The sequence below is a fragment of the Symphalangus syndactylus genome, chromosome 23 (assembly GCF_028878055.3).
Source record: "Symphalangus syndactylus isolate Jambi chromosome 23, NHGRI_mSymSyn1-v2.1_pri, whole genome shotgun sequence".
Lineage (NCBI taxonomy): Eukaryota > Metazoa > Chordata > Mammalia > Primates > Hylobatidae > Symphalangus > Symphalangus syndactylus.
Window position 1 is genome coordinate 36,098,580 of NC_072445.2, and position 25,617 is coordinate 36,124,196.

Here is a 25,617-nt window from a genome sequence, read left to right on the forward strand (position 1 = left end):
GTGTCATGATTAAAGTCCAATGTTATGCTTTTATCCCTAATAACACAGCCCCCGACAAAACAATAACAAAGGCTTTGCAAGGCCTAACCTCCTCATCCAACAAATTAGCAAAAATTCTAGACTAAACGGCCCCTTCACAAATTTAATGGGAAATTGGTTCGGCAAACGGAAGGGACTTATGTCCTCAATCCTCGCCTTTTCCACTGTCGAAATAGGGTTGCTTATTCTTGTAGGATGCTGTATCATACCCTGTGCCCAAGGATTAATATAAAGGCTTATTAAAACAGCTCTCACCAAAACCTTCCTCAATCCTCCTTTTCCTCCTTATTCAAATAAGCTTTTTCTTTTAAAAGACCAAGTAAAACAACAGAGCCATATTTTAAAAGTTTGAAGAAGGGGATTTGTTAAATACAGTAAGAAGTTCTTCTTCAAAGGTTTAGCTTGTTTAAGTTTCCATGTCCTCTGTTCCCTGCTTTCAAGGCCAGACTTCCTTACTCTCTGTGTCCCCCTGCCCTGGTAAACAACCTTCCCACCAATCTTTATCTATAGAGCCCACATTCCATATCTGCTACCTACTCTGTAAATTACCCCTCCCAATGCAATGACCTTTCCCGCAGAAACTGTTCCCCCCACCCGCCGCCAGTGTAACCACATTCCTGCACTTTTCAAGTTAGCCAACCAGTTCAGCTTTGTGCAATCCAACTCCAGCCAATGGAGACAGGACACAGTAGCGGGGACAAGCTGCGTTAGGAATAAAAACCCCTTTCCTCCTTTGTTCAGGGTGCTCTTGTGGCAACCAGACCTACGAGAAGCACCCTTCTGTAGAAGCAAATCTGCCTTGCTGAGAGATCCTTTGTCTCAGTGCTGGTTCTTCTTTGTGGCACTGAGCATTTGTTTCCAACAGCTGGTCTCAAACTCCTGACCTCAGGTGATCCACTCACCTCAGCCTCTCAAAGTACCGGGATTACAGGTGCAAGCCACTGTGCTTGGCTTGTTTTTTTGAAACAGGGCCTTGCTCTGTCACCCAGGCTGGAGTACAGTGGCACAACCATGGCTCACTGTAGCCTTGACCTCCCAGGCTCAAGCGCTCCTCCCACCTCAGCCTCCCAAGTAGCTAGGACTACAGGCACACACTGCCATGCACAGCTAATTTTGTTTTTTTTTGTTTTTTTTTTAGTAGAAATGAGTTTTTGCCGTGTTGCTCAGGCTGGTCTCCTGGATTCAAGTGATCCTCCTGTCTTGGCCTCCCAAAGTGCCCAGCCTAAACATTTTTCAATGCACAGTTAACTATATTGACATTATTGTGCAACCAATCCCTAAAACTTTTTCATCTTACAAAACTGACACTGTACCCATTAACCAACTCCCCATTCTCCTTCCCCCCAGCCCCTGGCAACCACCATTCTATGGTTTCTATGCATGTGACTGCTCTAGGTTCTGCAGATAAGTGGTATGCTATGGTATTTATCTTTTTGTGACTGGCTTATTTCACTTAGCATAATGTTCTCAAGGTTCATCCATGTTGTAGCATCTGTCAGAATTTTCTTTTTTTTTTTTTTTCCAGCCTATCCCTGGATCTAAGAAAGGAATGTTTTCATTTTTTAAAGCTGAATCATTCATTGTATAGATAGATAGATAGATAGATAGATAGATAGATAGATAGATAGATAGATAGACAGACAGACAGACAGACAGACAGACAGATAGATAGATAGATAGATAGATAATGGATGGATGGATGGATGGATGGATGGATGGATGGATATCACATTTTGTTTATTCATCTGTCAATGGGTGCCTGGATTTTTCCACCTTTGGCTATTGTGAATAATGCTTCTATGAACGTGGCTATACAAATATCTCCTAGAGACCTTGCTTTTAATTCTTTTGGTTCTCTGCCCACAAGTAGAATTGCTGGATCAAAGGGTAACTCTATTTTTAATTTTTTGAGGAATTGTCATACAGTTTCCACAGCAGATGCACCATTTTACACTCCCACTAACAGTGCACAAAGGTCCCAATTGCCCACGTCCTCACCAACACTTGTTATTTTCATTTTTGTTTTTAGAGCAGCCATTCTAGTGAGTGTGAGGTGTTATCCCTTTGTGGTCCTGATTTGCATTTGCCTGGAAGTTAGCGACGTGGGGCATCTTTTCATATGCTTGTTGACCATTTGTGTATCACCTCCAGAGAAATGTCTATTCAAGTCTTTCTCCCCTTTTTTTCCTTCTGTTTTTTAGAGACAAGGTCTTGTTGCGGCACCCAGGCTTGAATACAGTGATGTGATCATAGCTCACTGTAACCTCGAACTCCTGGGCTCAAGTGATCTCCACACTTCAGCCTCCTGAGTAGCTGGGGTTACAGGCATGTACCACCACACCTAGCTTTTTGTTTTTAGCGACAGAGTCTCACCGTTGCCTAGACTGGTCTTGAATTCCTGGACTCATGTGATGCTCCTACCTTGGCCTCCCAAAGTGCTGGGAATACAGGCATGAGCCACCACACTGGGCATTTGCCCATTTTTTATTTGTTTGTTGTTGTTGTTGTTGTTGTTGTTGCTGCTTTTCCTTTTTATGGTCATTGAGTAATAATAGCTAATATATATTACACTCACATATGTTCCAGGAAGTATACTCAGGGCCAAGCTGAGATGTGGTAACCCTGACAGATTCACAATTTGGTAACCTTTCAAACCTATAGTCTTTAAATATTTGCTAAACATTTATGGGGTAGGGGTGGGAAGCTGGACAGGGAGAAACTGATATCCTGTTATTAAAAATCATATATAGGCTGGGCACAGTAGCTCACGCCTGTAATCCCAGCACTTTGGGAGGCTGAGGTGGGAAGATTGCTTGAGCCCAGGAGTTTGAAACCACACTGGGCAACATACTGAGACCTCGTCTCTACAAAAAATTTTAAAATTAGCCGACAGTGGTGGGGCACGCCTGTAGTTCCAGCTACTTGGAAGGCTAAAGTGGGAGGATCACTTGAGCCCAGGAGTTAGAGGGTGCAGTAAGCTAAGGTGGTGCCACTGCACTCTAGCCTGGTTGACAGAGCAAGACCCTGACTCCAATGAAAAGAAAAGAAAAAATCATAGAAACACACTAATTCATTCCTACTGGATGCAGTAGAGTCAATATCTGAACAAAAGCTTTTTTTGACAAAATCTTTCCCACTTTTCTGAGATTCTTGTTCTCTCTTCTCTTCTTGTCTCTGATTTTCCAAACTAGATAACTTCTCAGAAGGCTTGTTAAGGGGCTTAGAATTTTTTTTTTTTTTAAGACAGAGTCACTCTGTTGCCCAGGCTGGAGTACAGTGGTACGATCTTGGCTCACTGCAACCTCCGCCTCCTGGGTTCAAGCAATTCTCTTGCCTCAGCCTCCCGAGTAGCTGGGATTACAGGCATGCACCACCACACCCAGCTAATTTTTGTAGTTTTAGTACAGACGGAGTTTCACCATGTTGACCAGGTTGGTCTCGAACTCCTGACCTCAAGGGATCTATCCACCTGCCTCAGCCTCCCAAAGTACTGGAACTACAGGTGTGAGCCACCACGCCCAGCCTAGGGACTTAGAATTTCAGTAATGAAATGAATCACTCCTTTCCAGTAACCAGCACTAGGCCACATATTCATCAGCCTCACAGTTTCAGCCAAGTGCCCTGCCATTCTCACTGAGAACGTGACACATGGAAAGACAGGCAGGTGCGAGCAAGCAAAGCTTTCTACTTCCTTTGGTGGGCACAGGGCTAATTCACAAGTAAATGGTTACATAAGGAAACACCTGAAGGGACCTGAGCTGCTTGGCACATATTTCTGATTCATTGAAGTAATTTTTTTCCATTTGTAATTAGGAAATATTTCCTTACAGTTAAGTATAGAATATAGTGATACCCATGTACCCACCACCAGCATAGACAGATATTAACATTTTTGCCATCTTTGTTCGAGAGGTTTTCTTTTATTTTTTTGAGACAGGGTCTCACTCTGTCACCCAGGCTGGAGTACGGTGGCTTGATCACAGCTCACTGCAGCCTTCGCCTCCTGGGCTCAAGCAATCCTCCTGCCTCAGCCTCCCTAGTAGCTGGGACTACAGGTATGTGCCACCATCTCTGGCTACTTTTTGGGTTTTTTTGTAGAGATGGGGGTCTCACTATGTTGCCCAGGCTAGTCTCGAACTCCTGACCTCAAGCAATCCTCCTGTCTTGGCCTCCCAATTTGCTGGGATTACAGGCGTGAGCCACCACGCTCAGACCAGAGGTTTTATTTTTAAGAAACAAAATGTTACAGATACAACTAGAGTCCCACATCTTTTCCTTTACTTTCCCTTCTCAGAGGTACCTACACTCCTGGAGTTAGTGTATATCATTCCTATTAGTGATTTATACTTTAACTACCCATCTCTGTATTCACAATCTAGTCCACTGCTTTGGGTGTTTATCAGTTTTACATAAATGATAGCGATGTGCCCATTTATCATTCTTTTTAATTTTTATTTATTTTTTTGAGACAGAGTTTCACTCTTGTCACTCAGGCTGGAGTGCAATGGCATGATCTTGGCTCACTGCAACCTCCACCTCCTGGGTTCAAGTGATTCTCCTGCCTCAGCCTCCCAAGTAACTGGGATTACAAGCACCTGCCACCACATCCAGCTAATTTTTGTATTTTTGGTAGAGATGGAGTTTCACCATGTTGGCCAGGCTGGTCTCGAACACCTGACCTCAGGTGATCCACCCGTCTCGGCCTCCCAAAGTGCTGGGATTACAGGTGTGAGCCACTGAGCCCAGCCCCATTTATCATTCTTTTAGCTGCTCAGTGTTTGAGACCCCCTCCTATGTAGGAGGCTGAGCCCACTTCCACCATAAAGGCTGAAAGGCCAGCTGCCTGCCTGCCCTTGCGATAGGGGTAGGCGTGTAACCTAGGCTCTGCCGGCCAGACCCACTTCCCCTAACTTGGCATTTAGCACTAGAGTTGCAGAGGCTGCACGAGGCAGAAGCAATTGTGGAAAATTTCCAGGGTAGCAGAGGCAGTAGTATCAGAGGCAGCTTCCCTTGTCCCTGCCCAGAGCTAGCAGGCAATGGTTGTGCCAGCCGAAGGGCTGGGGCTTAACTGCAGAAATGGTTTAGTCTTGGATCTTGGTTCCTCAGCTCTCTCAGCGATTCTGTGAACTACCCAATACCCTTCCAATGAATCCTTTTCCTGCTTAAAGTCAGAAGGATTTTCTGTTGCTTACAGTTAAGGATCTGGTTGAAAAGGGTGATGCTTTTGCAACTCACTTTTTAAATTTTTTATTTTAGAGACAGGATCAGCCAGGTATGATGGCTTATGCCTGTAATCCCAACACTTTGGAAGGCTGAAGTGGAAGGATCCCTTGAGGCCAGGAATTCAAGACCAGCCTGGGCAACATAGTGAGACCCTCGTCTCTTTAAAAAAATAAATAAATAAGGCCAACCACGGTGGCTCACACCTGTAATCCCAGCACTTTGGGAATCCAAGGCAGGCGGATCATGAGGTCAGGAGATCGAGACCATCCTGGCTAACACAGTGAAACCCCGTCTCTACTAAAAATACAAAAAAAAAAAAAAAAAAAAAAAAAAAAAAATTAGCCAGGTGCGGTGGCAGGTGCCTGTAGTCCCAGTTGCTCGGGAGGCTGAGGCAGGAGAATGGCATGAACCCAGGAGGCGGAGCTTGCAGTGAGCCGAGATCACACCGCTGCACTCCAGCCTGGGCGACAGAGCGAGATTCTGTCTCAATAAATAAATAAATAAATAAATAAATAATAAATAAATAAATAAATAAATAAAATAAAATAAAATAAGCCCATGTAGTGGCATATGCCTATAGTCCCAGCTACTAGAGAGCTGAGGTGGGAGGATCACTCGAGTCCAGGAGTTTGAGACCAGCTTGGGAAACGTAGTGAAACCTCATCTCTACAAAAAATTTAAAAATTAGGTGGTTAGGGTGGCATGCCTCTGTAGTCCCAGCTACTGGGGAGGTTGAAGTGGGAGGATCGCTTGAGCCCAGGAGTTCTAGGCTGCAGTGAGCCATGATTGTGCCACTGCACTCCAGCCTGAGCGACAGAGCAAGACCCTGTCTTTTTTTTTTTTCCATGAGGCATTTTATTTGTAAATATACGTATTACATCCCTAGAAAAAGAATCCCAGGATTTTCCCTCCTGTGTGTTTTCGTCTTGCTTCTTCACGGTCCATGATGCCAGCTGAGGTTGTCAGTACAATGAAACCGAACTGCTGGGATGGAAGCAGATTATTCTGCCATTTTTCTAGATCTTTGAGTTGCACATCAAATCTGGGGCTGATCACTCCACACTTGTTTAGCCTGCCTGTGAGGTTCACAACAATCTTCCCAGCTCTGTGATCATCAATGATTTCAAATTCACCAATGTAACCATGCTTCATCATCACAGCGAGAAACCGGACGATGACTTTGGAGCACGGCCTAATAAGCACCTGGCGTTTGCCTGTCTTTTCGGCATTGTTGATGCTCTTGAGAGCGTCCGCCAGGACGTTCATGCGCACCATTGTGGCGTCGTGGAAAGATGGCGGAAGAGCTTTTTTTTTTTTTTTAAAAAGACAACTTATCAACTATATTTATTCCATTCTTGGGGCACAGTTGTTTCCAAATTTTAGTATTGTGAACAGTGCTATGATACATATCCTTGTACACCTGTCTCCTTGTGTCCATGTATGAAAGTTTACATAGGGTCTAAGCATCTGCAGCTTCACTAGGTATTGACAAACTCCCAAGTAATTGTACCGGTTTACCCAACCATCACTGTGAATATGAGTTCGGGTTTCCTACATATTTCCCACCATTTGGTTTTAGCAAATCCATTACTTTTTTCCAATTTTATGGGACATTATATCTCACTGTTGCTTTGATTTCTATGTTCTTGATTATAGATGAGGCTTAGCAACTTGTCATATGAAAGGTTATTGGGGGCTGGGCAAGGTGGCTCACACCTGTGATCCCAGCACTTTAGGAGGCAGAGGCAGGAGGATTGCTTGAGCCCAGGAGTTCAAGGCCAGTCTAGGCAACACAGCAAGAACCTGTCTCTATTAATAAAAAAGAAAAAAGAAAAGAAAGGTTATTGGGAAGCCCCAGAATGGAAGTCTCTGCGGCTCTTTCCTCTTGAGCTGGTCCATTTCCCCAGAGAGGAATTTTCCTGGAAGTCAGCGTCCACTCACCCATGCTCTTTCCAGGTTGTTACCTCCCACCATCCTCAGCTGAGTCTGGGGTTGCCAAGGTCACCAAATCGAGCATGTATATGGCACAGCCTTGCCAGAGAGGAGGCCAGTGTTCTGCTTGGAGCAGGGAGGGGCAGTGCCTGGCTGCATGCGATGAGAGTGGTCTCTGGAAGACTTTCAGCTTCTCCTCTCTTTCAGCCCCATGCTGAACCCCCGCCCTTCAGAAGCACCTGCTGCCTTGCGCAGGCTCTGCATTACAAACCCACTTCCTTTTGGCTGGCCAGGTCCTCTGCATACTTGGTGCCACCTTCTCCCTGCTGCTGACTCTGTCACCCTCCAGCCATCCCCTTTCCAGCTTCTAAAATTCTGCCAGTGCTGTGTGCTGCTCTCTCCTGTCCTGTTCATTCCCTTTGTCCTTTTGGCTTTATATTTCTTAAATTCCTTTACTGTCTTTTCAGAGGAAAGGGGCTTCCATGGGGAGAAGAGTGTATGTTAGGCCCATCATTTTTATTTTTTATTTATTTTTATTTATTTGAGATGGAGTCTCAATCTGTTGCCCAGGCTAGAGTGCAATGGTGTGATCTCAGCTTACTGCAACCTCCGCTTCCTGGGTTCAAGCAATTCTTCTGCCTCAGCCTCCTGAGTAGCTGGGATTACAGGTGTGTGCCACCACACCTGGCTAATTTTTGTATCTGTAGTAGAGACAGGGTTTCACCATGTTGGCCAGGCTGGTCTCGAACTCCTGACCTCAGGTGATTCACCCGCCTCGGCCTCCCGAAGTGCTGGGATTATAGGTGTGAGCCACTGCACCCGGCTAGGCCCTCTATATTTAAATGGACACTACATAGGTATTTAGTCTAGAATGTACTTTGTATGGTGGAAGGTAAGGATCTAATATTAGCTTTTTCAGCACCACGTACCACTTAGTCCATTCTTTCCTTCACGGTTTGTTATGCCACCTCTGTCAGAGCCAAACTCCTGCACCCGCTAGATTTCTTTCTAGGCTGCCAATTCTGTTCTATTAGGATGGATACAGAGAGAGAAAGAGAGACAAAGACACACAGCTATCCATGTGCCAAGACCATAGTTTTAATCATGATAGCTGGTGGTGAAAGCTTATTCTTGTTCCTCTTCAAAATTGTTTTTGTTGGGTCAGGCACGGTGGCTCATGCCTGTAATCCCAACACTTTGGGAGGCCGAGGTGGGTGGATCACCTGAGGTCAGGAGTTCAAGACCAGCCTGGCCAACATGGTGAAACCCCGTCTCCACTAAAAATACAAAAATAGCCCGGTATGGTGGCCCGTGCTTGTAATCCCAGCTACTTCAGAGGCTGAGGCACAAGAATTGCTTGATCTTGGGAGGCAGAGGTTACAGTGAGCCCAGATCACACCACTGCACTCCAGACTGGGTGACAGAGCAAGACCTTGTCTCAAAAAAAATTATTTTTGTTGGACTTCTGGTTTGTGTATGGTAGAATAAAATTAGCATTTTCCTCCCTCTTCTCAAAAATCATGAGAAGCAACATGGAGAATGAGATACAGAAACATAAAATCCATTTCCAGTAAACCTAGAAGCTACCCGAGATCCTGAGTGCTAAAATAGGCCAGAGTGCTGAAAGCAGCAAGGATCCAGCAGAGGGACAGGAAGAAGATCACAGAGGGTGCCTGTGGCTGCAGATAGTTAGAGCAGCAGCAATTGCAGAAGCAAACACTTGCACAGCATTTGCAATGACGCTGAGGCTCAGAAAGATGACGTGACTGCGCACAGTCACGCAGTAAGCAGATGACACGGGCAGAATTCAAACCCGGGCCATCTGGCCCCAGAGTCTGTGCCCATGACCTCTCTGCCTGGTTTCCCATCCCCCTACACACACCCAAATGTGAGAAGCAGCAAAGTGCATGTCTTGAGGGCGAGGGGCACACCCTAGTGTATAAAAATAAAATCTTGGCTGGGCACGTTGGCTCACGCCTGTAATCCCAACACTTTGGGAGGCCCAGGTGGGTGGATCACCTGAGGTTGGGAGTTCGAGACCAGCCTGACCAACATGGAGAAACCCCGTCTCTATTAAAAATACAAAACTATCCAGGCATGGTGGCGCATGCCTGTAACCTCAGCTACTCGGGAAGCTGAGGCAGGAGAATTGCTTGAACCCAGGAGACAGAGATTGCAGTGAGCTGAGATCGCGCCATTGCACTCCAACTTGGGCAACAAGAGCGAAACGCCATCTCAAATAAATAAATAAATAAATAAAATCAATCTTATTTGCAGCAACTGGAGGAGATCAACAGCAGCTGCCAGAACACCCCTGGGTCTGCTTTGCTCCCAAGGAACAAAGGAAAAGCAGCCAATTGAGGAATCATGCAGGCAAGCCATATGTGATGGAATAAAGATGGCTGCAATTTCTTTGCCACTCCTCCCATGAAAAAGTGGAGTCTGTTTCCCCTCCCCTTGAATTTGGACAGGCTGTGTCACACTTTGACCAATAGAAGGTGTCAGAAGTGATGCTGTGTGACTTTTCAAGGCTGGTCTCCAGGACATCAGCAGCTTCCACTCCTTCTTGGAATGCACTCCTTCTTGGAATGCAGTTGCCATGCTGTAAGGAAGCCCAGGATGGAACAAGGAAAAGCCCAGAACTGTAGCCCCAGCTAACAGCACCAACTACCAGCTGTGAGTGGAATATCTTGGAAGTTACAGCCCAGTTGAGCTTCTGGATGGCTGCAATTCCAGCCACCACCATGTGGAGGCAGAGTTGAGTCATACCCACAGAGCCTGCCTAAAATACAGAATTTTTATTTAAATGGTTGCTGCTGTCTTAAGCCACTACGTTTTGGGGTGATTTGTCATACAGCAATAGATAACTGAAACACCATATTTGCAGAAATCAGACTGTGTGATGGGAGAAGAGTAGCTTTGCATTGTCGATTTTGTTAATCTTTTTAAAACCCAATTCTTGGTTTCATTTATTTACTCTACTGTTTTTCTATTCGCTATTTTATTTATCTCTACTCTAATTTTTATGATCTTATTCCCTCTACTTGCTTCTCATTTAGTTTGATCTTCTTTTTCTAGTTTCTCAAGATGGAAGCTTAAGTTATTGATTTAAAATATTTCCTTTTTTTTTTTTTTTTTCCCCAGAGACACGGTCTCACTATGTTGCCAAGGCTGGAGTACAGTGGTTATTCACAGGCATGATCATAGCACATACAGCCTCAGACTCCTGTGCTCAAGTGATCCTCCAGCCTCAGGATCCGGAGCAGCTGGGTCTACAGGTGCACACTACTACTCCTGCTCAGATCTTCATTTAAAAAAATTTTTTTAGAGACAGGGTCTCACTCCATCACCTGGACTGAGGTACGGCAGCATGATCATAGCACCCTGCAGCCTCAAACTCCCAGGATCAAGTGATCCTCCTGCCTCAGACTCTTGGGTAGCTGGGATTAGAGGTGTACACCACCATGCCTGGCTTTGTTTTTTTTTTTTTTTGTAGAGACGATATATGTTTATCTGGGAATGTCTTAATTTCTCCCTCTTCCCTCTGCCCTCTGGCTGCCATAGATTCTGATGAGGAATTACTTGTGAATCTTATTGAGGATGGCTGTCTGCAATGAGTAGCTTCTCTCTTGCTACTTCTTGCTACTTTCAAAATTGTGATTTTTTTTTTTTAAGACAGTCTCACTCTGTTGTCCAGGCTGGAGTGCAGTGGCACGATCTCAGCTCACTGTAACCTCCATCTCACAGATTCAAGCAATCCTCCTGCCTCAGTCTCTCAAGTAGCTGGGACTACAGGCGCCCACCATCATACCCAGATACTTTTTTTTTTGAGATGGATAATTTTTTTTTGAGATGGAGTCTCACTCTGTCACCCAGGCTGGAGTGCAGTGGCACAATCTTGGCTGACTACAACCTCCACCTCCTCAAGCAGGTTCAAGCAATTCCCTGCCTCAGCCTCTCAAGTAGCTGGGGTTACAGGTACCCACCACCATGCCCAGCTAATTTTTGTATTTTTAGTAGAGACAGGGTTTCACCATCTTGGCCAGGCTGGTCTTGAACTCCTGACCTTGTGATCCACCCACCTCGGCCTCCCAAAATGCTGGATTACAGGTATGAGCCACCACACCCAGCCAATTTTTGTATTTTTAATAGAGATGGGATCTCACTATATTGCCCAGGCTGGTTTAGAACTCCTGACCTCAGGTGATCCACTGGACTTGGGCTCCCAAAGTGCTGGGATTACAGGCATCAGCCACAGCAACGGGCCATCAAAATTCTCTTTGGCTTTGACTTTCAATCGTTTGATTATAATGTGTCTAGGTGTGAATGTCTTTGAGTTTATTCTGCTTGAAGTAAACAATGTTTTTAATAAAATATGAGATACTTTTGGCCACTTTTTTCTTCAAATGTTTTCCTCACCTTTCTCTGTCCCTTTCCTTTGGGGACTCCCATTTTGTGTATGTTGGTATGTTTGATGATGTCCTACAGATCTTATTCTGTTCCTTTTTCTTCATTCTCTCCTTTCCCCCTTCCTCAAACTAGATCACCTCAGTTAACCTATCTTCAAGGTCACTCATTCTTTGCCTGCTCAAATCTGTTGTTGAGCCCCTCTAGTGAATTTTTCATTTCAGTTATTGTACTTTTCAACTCCATAATTTCTACTTGGTTCTTTATTATAATTCCTATCTTTGTTGATATTCTGTTTGGTAAGTTATTCTTATACTTTCATTTAATTCTTTAGACACGGTTTTCTTTAGTTCTTTAAACATTTTTTGAAATGGAGGTCTCACTATTTTGCCCAGGTTGGTCTCAAACTCCTACAATCCTCCCACTTCAGCCTCCTGAGTAGCTGGGACTACAGGTGCCCACCACAGTGCCTGGCTAAACATATTTGAAATAGCTGATTAAGTATTTTTTTCAAGTAGGTTCATTGTTTGGATTTCCTCAGGAACAGTTTTTATTGGTTGCTTTTTTTCCTGTGTATGGGCCATACTTTCTTTTTCCTTTTCATGTCTCATAATTTTTTTGAAAAATGGACATTTTGAATAACAAGATGTGGCAGCTCTAGAAATAGATTCTTCTCCCTCCTCAGGATTTGTTGTAATTACTGTTGTTTGCTTAGTGACTTTTCTGACTTAATTCTATGAAGTCTATATTCTGTGTTGTATATGGCTACTGAAGTCTTTTCTTGGTTAGCTTAGTGGTCAGCTAATGATTACACAGATTTCTGTCACCACCTGGAACCAGCAAGCCTTTGCCCAGGGGCTCTGTGTGCATATTGGGGCGTGCCTTCCACAGTCAGCCTGGCAGTTGACAACTCTGCCCTAGCATTGACTTACTCCTTGGAAAAGGCCCTGGGTCTTACCCCACCTGAAAAGCTCACCCTCTCAAATAAATTAAAGATGAATCAGTAGGGGATCTATGCAAAGACCCTAGAAGAAAAAAGGAGGAAAGGGGCCAGGTGTGGTGGCTTATGCCTATAATCCCAGAACTTTGAGGGGCTAAGAGGCAAGGATCACTTGAGCCCAGGAATTCGAGACCAGTCTGGCCGACATAAGGAAACATTGTTTCTACAAATAAAAAATAAATTTAAAAAAAAGAAAAAAGGAAGAAAGGAACAAGATAAATATGCAAAAACCGAAGAACACTTATTAGAAAATTTTTACCACGGAGCAGGTGAAAAATTCAAATAAGTATTTCATTTAAAATTTTTTAAAAAATAAACTCTTCCATAAAGCCAAAGCACAAATAAGAAACTAAGTTTGCCAGGCACGGTGGCTCACGACTGTAATTCCAGCACTTTGGGAGGCTGAGGCGGGTGGATTGCTTGAGGTCAGGAGATCGAGACCAGCCTGACCAACATGGTAAAACCCTGTCTCTACTAAAAATACAAAAATTAGCCAGGCATGGTGGCAAGTGCCTGTAATCCCAACTACTTGGGAGCCTGAGGCAGGAGAATCACTTGAACCCAGGAGGTGGAGGTTGTAGTGAGCCAAGATCATGCCACTGCACTCCAGCCTGGGTGATAGAGCAAGACTCTGTCTCAGAAAAAAGAAAAGAAAAAAAAAGAAAGAAACTAAGGCCAGGCATGGTTGCTCATGCCTGTAATTCCAGTGCTTTGGGAGTCTGAGTGGGGAGGATCACCTGAGGCCAGGAGTTCAAGACCACCCTGGGCAACATAGTGAGACCCCCGCCCCACCTCTACAAAAAATTAAGAATAGGCCAGGCCTAGTAGATCCTTGCCTGTAATCCTAGCACTTTGGGAGGCTAAGATGGGAGGATTGCTTGAGGCCAGGAGTTCTACACCAGACTGGGCAAGACGGCAAGATCCCATCTCTACAAAAAATTTAAAAATTAGCTGGGCATGACATGCACCTGTGGTCCCAGCTGCTCAGGAGGCTGAGTGAGGAAGATTGATTGAGCCTAGGAATTTGAGGCAGCAGTGAGCTATGATCATGCCACTGCATTTCAGCCTGGGTGACAAAGAGGGACCCACCTCTTAAAAAAAAATTTATACATATGTATTTTTTAAATGGCCAGGTGCAGTGGCTCACGCCTGTAATCCCAGCACTTTGGGAGGCTGAGGCAGGTGGATCACGAGGTCAGGAGTTCAAGTCCAGCCTGGCCAACATGGTGAAACCCCATCTCTACTAAAAAAAAAAATACAAAAATTAGCTGGCTCTGGTGGTGGGCACCTGTAATCCCAGCTACTTGGGAGGCTGCGGCAGGAGAATCACCTGAACCCAGGAGGCAGAGATTGCAGTGATCCGAGAAAGCACCACTGCACTCTAGTCTGGGCGAAAGAGTAAGACTCCATCTTGAAAAAAAAAATTTTTTTTAATTAAAAAAAAAGCCAGGCATGGTGGTGCAGGCCTACAGTCCTGGCTACTTGGAGTCTGAGACAGGAGGATCTCTCGAGCCCAGGAGTGCTAGGCTGTAGTGGGCTAGGATTGTGCCACTGCATTCCAGCCTGGGTGACAGAGTGAGACTGTGTCTCAAAAAAGAGAGACAGAAAGAGCTGGCAAAACCCAGGAAATACGTGGAAGAGAAAAATTAAAGCAGCACAGCGGAGAAGAGAAAATGGAAAGTATCACAGGAAAAGCAGATGCCACCAAAAACACAGAGAGGACTGTAACAAGGTGAGTGAGCAAATGGAAAGGAGATAGTTAAATGGGAAGTTTACCCTATAAGCTCTTCTTCCTAGATAGCTAAAAGGAAATGACATATGGCAAATGGACAAGATCGCTAATCGATACGCAGTTGTAGTTCCTAAGGAAACAAAGGAACAAACTTGAAGACAGAATCTTGAAACTGTTTCCAGCACTAAGAAAACAGGATTATGCATCTTCCAAGGCCATGTCCCAGTAAAAGTGGATATAAACAGTCAACATTTCCAAATGAACTGACTTTCAAAGGATACAATTCTTTGAACTGACAGGCTAACAGACCAAATCACCTGTAAGAAGAAAAGAATGTGCGGGGCTCACCCATCTCTGCAACTGCGACCCAATGTTATAGGACAGCAGAGCAAACAACACCTAGAAATCCTGAAAGATGCAAATGTAACCCAAGACGTTTATACCCAGCCCAAACATTTCTGAACTGGCAAAACTCAAGGAATGTTGCTCTTGTGAGCTCCTCCTGAGGAAAATATTCAAAGGTGAAGCTCAGCCATCCAGGATGGGAAGCCCAGGCTAATAGTCTGGCACAGTAGAGCTCCCAGGATGGCTGAGCAAGGGCTCCCACGCCTGCGCTCAGCATAGAACTCACACCTTTCATACCCTGGGGGACCATTCCAATGCCCCCTTCTCTATACAAGAAATGATTTTCAGCTAATAATCATGTTCTCAGTAATAATTATTTTCTTCTTCATTATTTAATTTTAAAACAAAAGAGTAACTTCAAATTTTAAAAATATTATTCAATCAAATGAAAGATTTCACGTACCCATTAAAATTTATACTGATTTAAAAAAACTACACCTTAGGCTGACATTCTATTTTGCTGTTTTAAATTCAAAAAACAGCCGAATTTATGGATTTGGGATGGGATTACAGGCATGGCAGCAGGCACCTGTAATCCCATCTATTCAAGAGGCTAGGGCAGGCCAGGTGCGGTGGCTCATGCCCGTAATCCCAACACTTTGGGAGGCCGAGGCGGGTGGATCATTTGAGGTCAGGAGTTGGAGACCAGCCTGGCCAACATGGCGAAACCCTGTCTCTACTAAAAATACAAAAATTAGCTGGGCGTGGTGATGGACACCTGTATTCCCAGCTACTCAGGAGGTCTAGACACAAGAATCACTTGAACCTGGGAGGTGGAAGTTGCAGTGAGCTGAGATTGTGCCACTGCACTCCAGCCTGGACAACAGAGCGAGACTGTCTAAAAAAAAGAAGAAAAAAAGAAAAAAGAAAAAGAAACTAGGGCGGGAGGATGGCTTGAGCCCAGGAGTTCCAGTCCAGACTGGGCAACATCACAAGACCCCATCTCAACTAGAAAAAAAAAAAGAATTAAAAACAAATTAAAACTCTAAGCAATCATATAATTAATTGAATTGAAATGATTCAAGTTGTTTAATCATTTTTACAAGCACAGCGTACAATCACTACTATACACTCTGTGTACCATCATTTATTTCATATTCACTAAATGCAGGAGTATGTTGTACAGTGGGGCTAAAGAAACAAACCACACTGAAGAGAGCAGAAAGCATTTTAAATCTTTAGGGACCTACTCTCTGAATAAGTAGCTGTGTTTGTTGCGGCAGGGGGGGTAATTTTCCGAATTAGTTTCCATGTAGAATATAAAGGATAAGTAATTAAAATATGCTAATTTGAAGGATATAGAGGATTAATAGTTTCATTTAAGTTCTTGGGTACATGTGCAGGATGTACAGTTTTGTTACATAGGTAAATGTGTGCCATAATGGTTTGCTGCACCTATCAACCTATCACCTAGGTATTAAGCCCAGCATGAATTAGCTATTTATCCTGATGCTCTCCCTCCCCGAAGACAGAGGGGTTTTTTTGTTTGTTTTTTTTAATTGAAACTCAAGGCTGGGTGCAGTGGCTCACGCCTATAAACCCAGCACTTTGGGAGGCTGAGGCAGGCGGATCACATGAGGTCAGGAGTTTGAGGCTAGCCTAGTCAACATGGTGAAACCCTGCCTCTATTAAAACTACAAAAATTAGCTGGGCATGGTGGCGCATGCCTCTAGTCCCAGCTACTTGGGAGGCTGAGGCAGGAGAATCGCTTGAACCCAGGAGGTGGAGGTTGCAGTGAGCTGAGATTCCTTCATTGCACTCCAGCCTGGCGACAAAGCAAGACTCCGTCTCAAAAAAGAAAAGAACAAAGAAAGAGAGAGAGAGAGAAAGAAAAGAAAGAAAGAAAGAAAGAAAGAAAGAAAGAAAGAAAGAAAGAGAAAGAAACTCAACAATGACCAAAGCAATTATATAAAACTTAGATCCTAACAAAAGATTTTGAGAGAGGAACATTTTATCACCAACATTGTTTAGCATTGCCAGCACAAGGTTTTACAATAAAGAGACGGGCTAATCAGTTGCATTATTGTTTTTAGAGACGGGCTAATCAGTCGCATTATTGTTTTTAGGTTCTCTGCAGACCTGGGCTCCCGCCTATTGCCAGCACCTGGGGCTGACCCACCTGCTGCCCTGCCCTTAGTGCCCCCACCCCCACCTTCACCCCCATATGACATATGTGATCTTAAGGTTCACATCACTTTTTTAGGTGATGAGATCTCTTGGCTGAGATGGTAGAAAATCAACTCCAGCATAAGGAGCAGGCAGGGGTGCCCTAAGGCGAGGGAGGGAGATGAAGTGGAATGGGGGCAGAGGGGAGAGGGGAGAGGAGTGGAGGTGAGGGCCAAGCTGAGGCTGTAGCCTGGTGAAGGGGAAGAGGACTGGAAGGGTGATGAAGAAGATACCCTTGGTTCCCTTGGGCTGGAGATTGGGCTTTCGTGGCTGAGTCACAGGGCTGGGGCCTGCAGGGGCTCAGCCACCCTGCCGTGCCCTGCGGATAAGAGGAAGGGAATAGTTCAGGCAGGAGGTAATCCAGTAAAGACTTGCCTGATGGCTAGAACCAGATAATAACAGCAACCAATCTTGGAGAGGCAAGTAGATCCTCTCCTCCTGCTCCCCCTCCCCCATCCCCATCCGCTCCTCCTCCTCTTGCTTCACACCCTCCTCCTCCCCAGCTCTTAAACATGGTCCTGGGCCCCTGCTCCAGGCCGCCCAGTCCTCCTCCACCCTCCTGCCCCCGTTCCCTGGCCCTGGAACTCACCCCTCCAGATGGCGTCCTCAAGGTGGAGAGGTGGGGTGGGAGTGCTTCTGCTTGGAGGTGATGCCATCCAGGTGCAGACAGACACGGACGCACCTGCAGGGGAGAAACCGTTGTCACTGGCCAGCCCCGAGACCCACACAGGAGCAAGCAACAACGTCTGGAGGACACTGGAACTGAACAACCATGAATAAGAGCACAAGGGTCAGGGCCCAGAAGAGAGATGACAGGGACAGGACACCACCAGAGAAGGCAGAACAAGACCTCAGGACAGTCCTGAGGAAATTCCACCTGTCAGGAGAAGCTTGTGGTTTGCACATGAGCTGAAAGGCATCGGTGTTTGAGAACAGGGCTGGGAAACAACACAGAAGAGGTGCCCGCCTGCCAGCCAACCAGAGTGCAGTTGTTTTGGATTCTGAATCCCTGGTTTTCCTGGGGCACCTTGGGAGCCTCTAATGAGAATCGGTGCATTTGCCATTTTCTTCTCGGGACCATTCTTTTCCACAAAGAGTAAAAGATCTGAAGTGATTCAACATCAGGCTCTGCAGAAATGTTTTAAAAAATAAGTTATGTAAAAATGTCATTTTATTAACAGAAGAGCAAAAGTTATGATATATTTTGAAGAAATCAAGCTACAGAGGGAGAATTTATTAAAGAGGTCATTTTACCTACAATCAGAAGGATATGAAGCAAACATGAGAGAAAATCTGCCCCTGATTTGGGGGAACCGAGGAAGAAAAGAATGTAAAGAAGGCATGGCTCAGTGGCTCACGCCTGTAATCCCAGAACTTTGGGAGGCCGAAGTGGGTGGATCACTTGAGGTCAGGAGTTCCAGACCAGCCTGGCCAACATGGCAAAATCCCGTCCCTACTAAAAATACAAAAATTAGCTAGGCCTTCTGGCACACACCTGTAATCCTAGCTACTGGGAGGCTGAGGCACGAGAATCACTTGAACCAACCCGGGAGGCGGAAGCTGCAGTGAGCCAAGATCGCGCCACTGCACTCCAGCCTGGGCGACAGAGTGAGACCCTGTCTCCAGAAAAAAAGAAGACATGGAAAGCCAGTACTTCATGAAAAGATTATAATAAGAAATTTAGTAAAGCTTTAGGAAGGAAAAGAGAAACGCTTAATGAACCCCAAAACCAAGCAGAGAGAAAATTAAGTCTGAACACCTTAAAATTCAAGAAAACAAAACATACCAGACTTAAGAGAACAAAACAGTTACTACAGGAAGTGAAAGATGAGTGAGCGACATTCTAAGCCTTCCTACTTCTCCAGAAGCCTTCATGCAGGAGTTCTCGCTGCCTGTGCATTGAAGTCACCTGGAGGGGCTTGAAAAAAACACTGATGCTGGGCCCCACCCCCAGAGTTCCTTGGCTAAGTGGTCTGAGGGGCACTTGATCACTGGGATTTTAAATGCTCCCCAGGTGATTCTAACAGGCAGCCAGGATGAAGCTGGAAGAAATAAAGTGGAGAGGGAGGAAAAAAACGATCACTCAAGAACAAAATACTGGTTAAGAAATGTTGTACTTAAACTGGCCAGATGTAGTGGCTGACACCTGTAATCCTAGCGCTTTGGGAGGCTGAGATGGGAGGATTGCTTAAGGCCAGGTGTTCCAGACCAGCCTGGTCAACATAACAAGACCCCATCTCTATACAAAAATTAAAAATGGCCCAGCACACTGGCTCACGCCTGTAATCCCAGCACTTTGGAAGGCCAAGGCGGGTAGATCACTTGAGATCAGGGGTTCAAGACCAGCCTGGCCAACATGGTGAAACCCCTATCTCTACTAAAAATATAAAAATTAGCTGGGCATGGTGGTGGGCACCTGTCATCCTAGCTACTGGGGAGGCTGAGGCGGAGAATCACTTGAACCCGGGAGGCAGAGGTTGCAGTGAGCCGAGATCATGCCTCTGTACTCCAGCCTGGGCAACAGGGCAAGACTCCGCCTCAAATAAAAATAAAAATAGAGTTGTACTTGAAAAAAACTCAAATGTCCATCAACAGGAGAATGGATAACCAAACTGAGGCATATCCCCCCAGTGGAATACCACTCAGCAATACGAAATGCTCCTATATAGACAACAAGGATAAATCTTTAAAAACATTATGCTGGCCAGGCACGGTGACTCACGCCTGTAATCCCAGCACTTTGGGAGGCCCAGACAGGCAGATCACCTGAGGTCAGGAGTTCGTAGACCAGCCTGGCCAACATGGTGAAACTCCATCTCTACTAAAAATACAAAAATTAGCCAGGCATGGTGGCAGGTACCTATAATCCCAGCTACTCGGGAGGCTGAGGCAGGAGAATCGCTTGAACCCAAAAGGCGGAGGTTGCAGTGAGCTGAGATCGTGCCACTGCACTCCAGCCTGGGAGCCAGAGTGAGACTCTGTCTCAAAAAAATTAATAAATAATTAAAAAATAAAAATAAAAACACTGTACTTGAAAAAGAGGCCATTTTGAATGCAAACTGAGTGGTGAGGTGTGAGTTGGACAAGAGCAGGCATCACACACAAAGCATTTGGCCACCATGGAAGTGGAGAAGGACCCTTAAACACTGCATCAGCAGAGGAGGGGCTGAGCACGAGGCACTGACTCCAGAGAGAATGAATAAGAGGACAGGGTGGAGCAGGCAGGAGCTTTTAGCTGCAGAGGAACCAAAAAACTAAGCATAGTGTTCCAGAACAGGAAGGAAAATTACAGGAGGGACAGAGAGAGAGAGATAAGTCTAATGAAACTGATTGTTCTTCATGATCAGTGAGTCCATGACAATATGTGTGTTGCTGTTGCTACCAAAAGAACACTTGTTGGACAGAAGCAGCAAGCTGCCAGCCTGGGACAGAAATTAATGTAAGTAAAACCAAAGATGACAATGCTTCTAACACCAGCGACTGTAAAACCAATTCCAGAAAGACAAGATTATGAAATCCTACTATATTTCAGGAAAACTCTACAAAAACAGATGGCAGATTTTTGCAAGACAGGCCAAGATGGCTGACAGCATTCTAGGCAAGAGGAACAGGAAAGAAGAGATGGGCCAGCACAAGTTAAAGCTGCACACATTAGGCCGGGCGTGGTGGCTCATGCCTGTAATCCCAACACTTTGGGAGGCCAAGGCCGGTGGATCACCTGAGGTCAGGAGTTCGAGACCAGCCTAGCCAACATGGTGAAACCCCGTCTCTACTAAAAATACAAAAAATTAGCCAGGCATGGTGGCAGGCACCTGTAATCTCAGCTACTCAGGAGGCTGAGGCAGGAGAATCGCTTGAACCTAAAAGGCGGAGGTTGCAGTGAGCCGAGATCACGCCACTGCACTCCAGACTGGGTGATAGAGTGAGACTTGGTCTCAAAAAAAAAAAAAAAAAAATGTTGCACACATTACTTTCATTCATAATCATTAGCCAGAACTTAACCCTTTGGCCATATCAAGCTGCAAGGGAAACTGGAAGTATCGTCTATACTATGAGGAGCCATGTGTCTATAAAAAAAATCTGGCATCTGTCACACAAAAAAATTAAAGCTAATAGAAGAGTTCAGCAAAATTGCAGGATACAAGATAAATACACAAAACTTGGCTGTATTTTACCTGGGCATGGTGGTTTATGTAAGTAGTCCCAGCTACCAGGGAGGCTGAGGCAAGAGAACTGCTTGAGCAAGAGAATTGCTGAGCCCAGGAGTTTGAGGCCAGCCTGGGCAACATAGCAAGATTCTGTCTCTTAAAAAGAAAAAAACGTTGTATGTTTATACATTAGCAATGGACAATACAAATGAAAATAAAATTTTAAGAACAGTTTCATTCACTATAGCATCAAAATCATAAAATACTTAGGGGTAAGTTTAACAAAAGAAGTGCAAGACAGGTGCACTGAAAATTACAAAGCATTATCCAAAAAATTACAGAAGACCTAAATAAATAGATAAATAAATGAATAAAAAGACCTAAATAAATGGAAAAATTTTGTGTTCATGAATTGGAAGACTTAATATTGTTAAGACATCAATACTCCCCAAATCACTCTACAACTCAATATAATCATTATCAGAATTCCACCTGCTTTTTTGTATGTGTGAAAATGGACAAGCTGATTCTAAAATTCATATGGAGGCCAGGCATGGTGGTTCATACCTGTAATCCCAGCACTTTGGGAGGCCGAGGCAGGCAGATCACTTGCAGTTAGGAGTTTGAGACCAGCCTGGCCAACATGATGAAACTGTATCTCTACTAAAAATACAAAAATTAGCTGGGTGTGGTGGTACATGACTATAATCTCAGCTACTCGAGAGGCTGAGGCACGAGAATCCTTTAAGCCCTGGAGGCAGAGGTTGTAGTAAGCTGAGAACATGCCACTGCACTCCAGCCTAGACAACAGAACAAGACTCTGTCACACAAAAAAATAAATTAAATTAAATTCATATGGAAATCCAAGAGACCCTGAATAGCCAAAGTCTTCATGAAAAAGAAGAACAAAGTTGGAAGACTCACACTTCTGCTTTCAAAACTTACTACAAAGCTCTAATAATCAAAACTGTGTGGTACTGACATAAGGATAAACATATAGATCAAATAGAACTGAATCCAGAAATAAACCCATATATCTATGGTCAACTGATTTTTGACAAGGGCGCCAAGACCATTCAATGAGGAAAACAGTCTTCAACTAACAGTGCTAGGATAACTGGATATCTGTGTGCCAAAAGAGTGAAGTTGGGCCCCTACCTCATACAAAAGTTAGGTCAAAATGAGTCAAAGACCTAGACGTGAGAACCAAAACTATGAACCTATTAGAAGAAAACATAGGAGTAAATCTTTATGACGTTGGAGTAGGCAATAAACAAAATTCTATGATTAGAATCTCACTATCTCCTGCAGCGTAGGAATCCAGCAAGTGTGGATGCAGCTGAGGAAGGAAACTGGCTAGTTGGAAGTTAGGAAGAGGGAGAGTTACTTTCAACTGTATATTCATTTTTATCTTTTGAATGTTTTACCATTTGCATATAATACCGATTCAAAAAATACAATTTAAATTAAAAGAAAGAAAGAAACAGATGGCAGGCCAAATTTGGCCCCAGGGCTATACTTTGCTGAGTCCTGCTCTAAGCCAAAGTGGCTCCTTTGGCCCACCACTAAAATCAGCAGAACACTTTACCCCCAATCATGATGAATCTGTAGTTCTAGAATGTTGTGTTAATTAGGACAGGCCAGATTTATCTCCACCCTCTGACTTGCTTAGGCCTTACTAAGGAATCTAAAGTCCTTGCCACTACCTGCCCATCAGTTCCAAAGAAAACACTATCATTCATGCAATGATGTTCTGTGAGATAGTAAAATGATTAAAACCTCTGCAGACTAGATTATGGGCGAACAAGAGGGTTATCAACCTTGAGGCAAGACTGCGAAGGTATACTGTTGGGCCTATCAGATGAAATTAGAAGGCTTTTGTTAACTTTTGCAAATTGTTATTGAGAAAAAAATCATTTGCCAGATCAAGAGTGGTATATCAAGGGACGGGGGAATATGCTGATTTGCTCCAAAAAGATACCACATCTGGCACAGCAGCTACAGTTGGAGTCACTATCTGATTATGTTTACAATAAATTACAGAAATTCTCTAAAAGCCTTCTGCCTTCTGCACAAGCCAAACAAGTGAGATAAATGAGGGAATGAGGCCGGGTGTGAGGCCAGGCGTGGCGGGTCTTTATCCCAGCACTTCGGGAGGCCAAGATGGGAGAATCACAAGTCCAGGAGTTCGAGACCAGCCTGGGCAACAGAGCAAGAACCCTGTTTGTACACACGTACAAAAATTAGCTGAGCATGGTGGCATGCACTTGTAGTCCCAGTACTCAAGAGGCTGAGGTGGGAGGGTGGCTTGAACCTACAAGTTCAAGGCTTCAGTGAGCTACGATCATGCCACTGCACTCCAGTTTGGGCAGCAGGGTGAGACCCTGTCTCAAAAAACAAAAAACAAAAATGAGGGTCTGACAGGCAGCCTCGTCCCTGAAGTTACCCCAGCATGCAGCATTACTTTTAGTTTACCATCCAGAGAGAGAGAAAAAGCTCTTGGCTCCTTTCTTGTGATCCTTCATACCACAACAGCCTTTATTCAATGGTTCTGAGAGCCAACATGAGGATTCAGGGATTCAGGTTTGTTTTTTTGTTTGTTTTCTTTTCTTTACTTTTTTTTTTTTTTTCCTGAAATGAAGTTTTGCTCTGTAGCCCAGGCTGGAGTGCAGTGGCATGATCTCGGCTCACCGCAACCTCCACTTCCCGGGTTCATGCGATTCTCCTGCCTCAGCCTCCAGAGTAGCTGGGATTACAGGTGCACGTCACTGCACCTGGCTAATTTTTTGTATTTCTAGCAGAGACGGGGTTTTACCATGTTGGCCAGGCTGGTCTTGAACTCCTGACCTCAGGGAATCTGCCCGCCTCGGCCTCCCAAAGTGCTAGGATTGCAGGCATGAGCCACTGCACCCGGCTGTTTGTTTGTTTTCTGAGATGGAGTCTTACTCTGTCACCTACACTAAAGTGCAGTGGTGTCATCTCGGCTCACTGCAACTCTACCTCTCAGGTTCAAGTGATTCTCCTGCCTCAGTCTCCCAAGTAGCTGGGATTACAAGGGCCCACCACCACACCCAGCTAATTGTTTTCTCTTTGTATTTTTAGTAGAGACAGGATTTTGCAATGTTGGCCAGGCTGGTCTTGAACTCCTAACCTCAGGTGATCCTCCTGCCTCAGCCTCCCAAAGTGCTGGGATTATGGTGTGAGCCACCGCACCCAGCCCAGTGTGAGGATCCAATTGCCACTTGCCAAGTACCCATTCGAGAGCTAAGGAAATAAGCACAGAACGGGTCTGTGCTCCTACTTGACTCCCTGTGCTTTTGACTTTAGCCAAAATTGCATTTATCATCTGAGCCCTCTATGCCCCTACTAGTTCGTATGGTTTCCAGAAATCAATGACAACTCAAAGCCAGAATCTAGTCATCTCCAAAAAGTCTGAGAATGTTCCTTTTCCCAGGATACAGTTACCCTAGTAAGTGGCTGCGGGGTCCTTTGAGGAAGGCTTTGGAGAAGATTTATAGTACATGCACATGAAATTTTGCAAGATTTTATCTCAAAGGGACCCTGGCCATGATTCAGTTCAGGGGCTCTGGGCCCATGAACTGCCTTCGGTCCAAAAACTGGGTGAGAGGCTGTGACTATTATTCTGAAACAAAGTCAGATTGCTGGCCACCAGACCTGGGATTTTGCTGTTCTATAGATCAAGTGATATTTTAGTAGGTTGCCCATCTATTTTATTCCTAGGGACACTAGGATTAATTAGCCACCATCAAATCTGTACAGGTCAAACCATCCTGATTACCATCCTCCAATGTCCAACATGTCTGTCTCTGGGGACTAAATGTGGACACTTGGCCTTTGCCGCTTCAGAACTCCAGCTTTCCGGCCGGGCGCGGTGGCTCACGCCTGTAATCCCAGCACTTTGGGAGGCCGAGGCGGGCGGATCACGAGGTCAGGAGATCGAGACCACCCTGGCTAACACGGTTAAACCCCGTCTCTACTAAAAATACAAAAAATTAGCCAGGCGAGGTGGCAGGCGCCTGTAGTCCCAGCTACTTGGGAGGCTGAGGCAAGAGAATGGCGTGAACCCCAGGGGGCAGAGCCTGCAGTGAGCCGAGATTGCGCCACTGCACTCCAGCCTAGGTGATAGCAAGACTCCATCTCAAAAAAAAAAAAAAAAAAAAAAAAGAACTCCAGCTTTCCTATAGAAATGTGGGAGCCCTGGCCGGGCGTGGTGGCTCAGCCTGTAATCCCAGCACTTTGGGAGGCTGAGGTGGGCGGATCACCTGAGGTTGGGAGTTTGAGACCAGCCTGACCAACACGGAGAAACCCCGTCTCCATTAAAAATACAAAATTAGCTGGGCGTGGTGGCGCATGCCTGTAATCCCAGTTACTCGGGAGGCTGAGGCAGGAGAATTGCTTGAATCCAGGAGGTGGAGGTTGCGGTGAGCCGAGATTGTGCCATTGCACTCCAGCCTGGGCAACAAGAGCAAAACTCCATCACAAAAAAAAAAAAAAAAAAGAATATGGGAGCCCATCTCAATGGTGGGTCTCCCCAAATTACACCT

At 45.0% G+C, this 25,617-nt stretch overlaps 1 protein-coding gene and 1 long non-coding RNA gene across 3 annotated transcripts in view; both read right to left on the minus strand.

Moving 5' to 3' along the window:
* LOC129473717 (uncharacterized) overlaps positions 1–22,454 on the minus strand; it is a 65,339-nt gene extending 42,885 nt beyond the window's left edge. The window contains exons 1-2 of one of the 2 annotated variants that reach the window (XR_008654344.2): positions 22,352–22,454; positions 17,494–17,586 (exon numbers count right to left, since the gene is read on the minus strand). This is a non-coding gene — a long non-coding RNA (uncharacterized lncRNA). Of the gene's footprint in view, positions 1–17,493; positions 17,587–22,210; positions 22,244–22,351 lie in introns of those variants that run through there. The other variant, XR_010119040.1, reaches the window with a different exon arrangement.
* On the minus strand, positions 6,101–6,537 carry LOC129473713 (small ribosomal subunit protein uS8-like). The gene has a single exon (XM_055264487.2). It carries the CDS (start codon positions 6,535–6,537, stop codon positions 6,145–6,147), a length of 393 nt encoding a protein of 130 aa, XP_055120462.1. The 3' UTR covers positions 6,101–6,144.
* Positions 22,455–25,617: the final 3,163 nt, after the last annotated feature.

Bases quoted from the DNA above. Each gene is read 5' to 3' on its own strand.
- LOC129473713 (XM_055264487.2), bottom strand. From the start codon at position 6,537: ATGGTGCGCATGAACGTCCTGGCGGACGCTCTCAAGAGCATCAACAAT.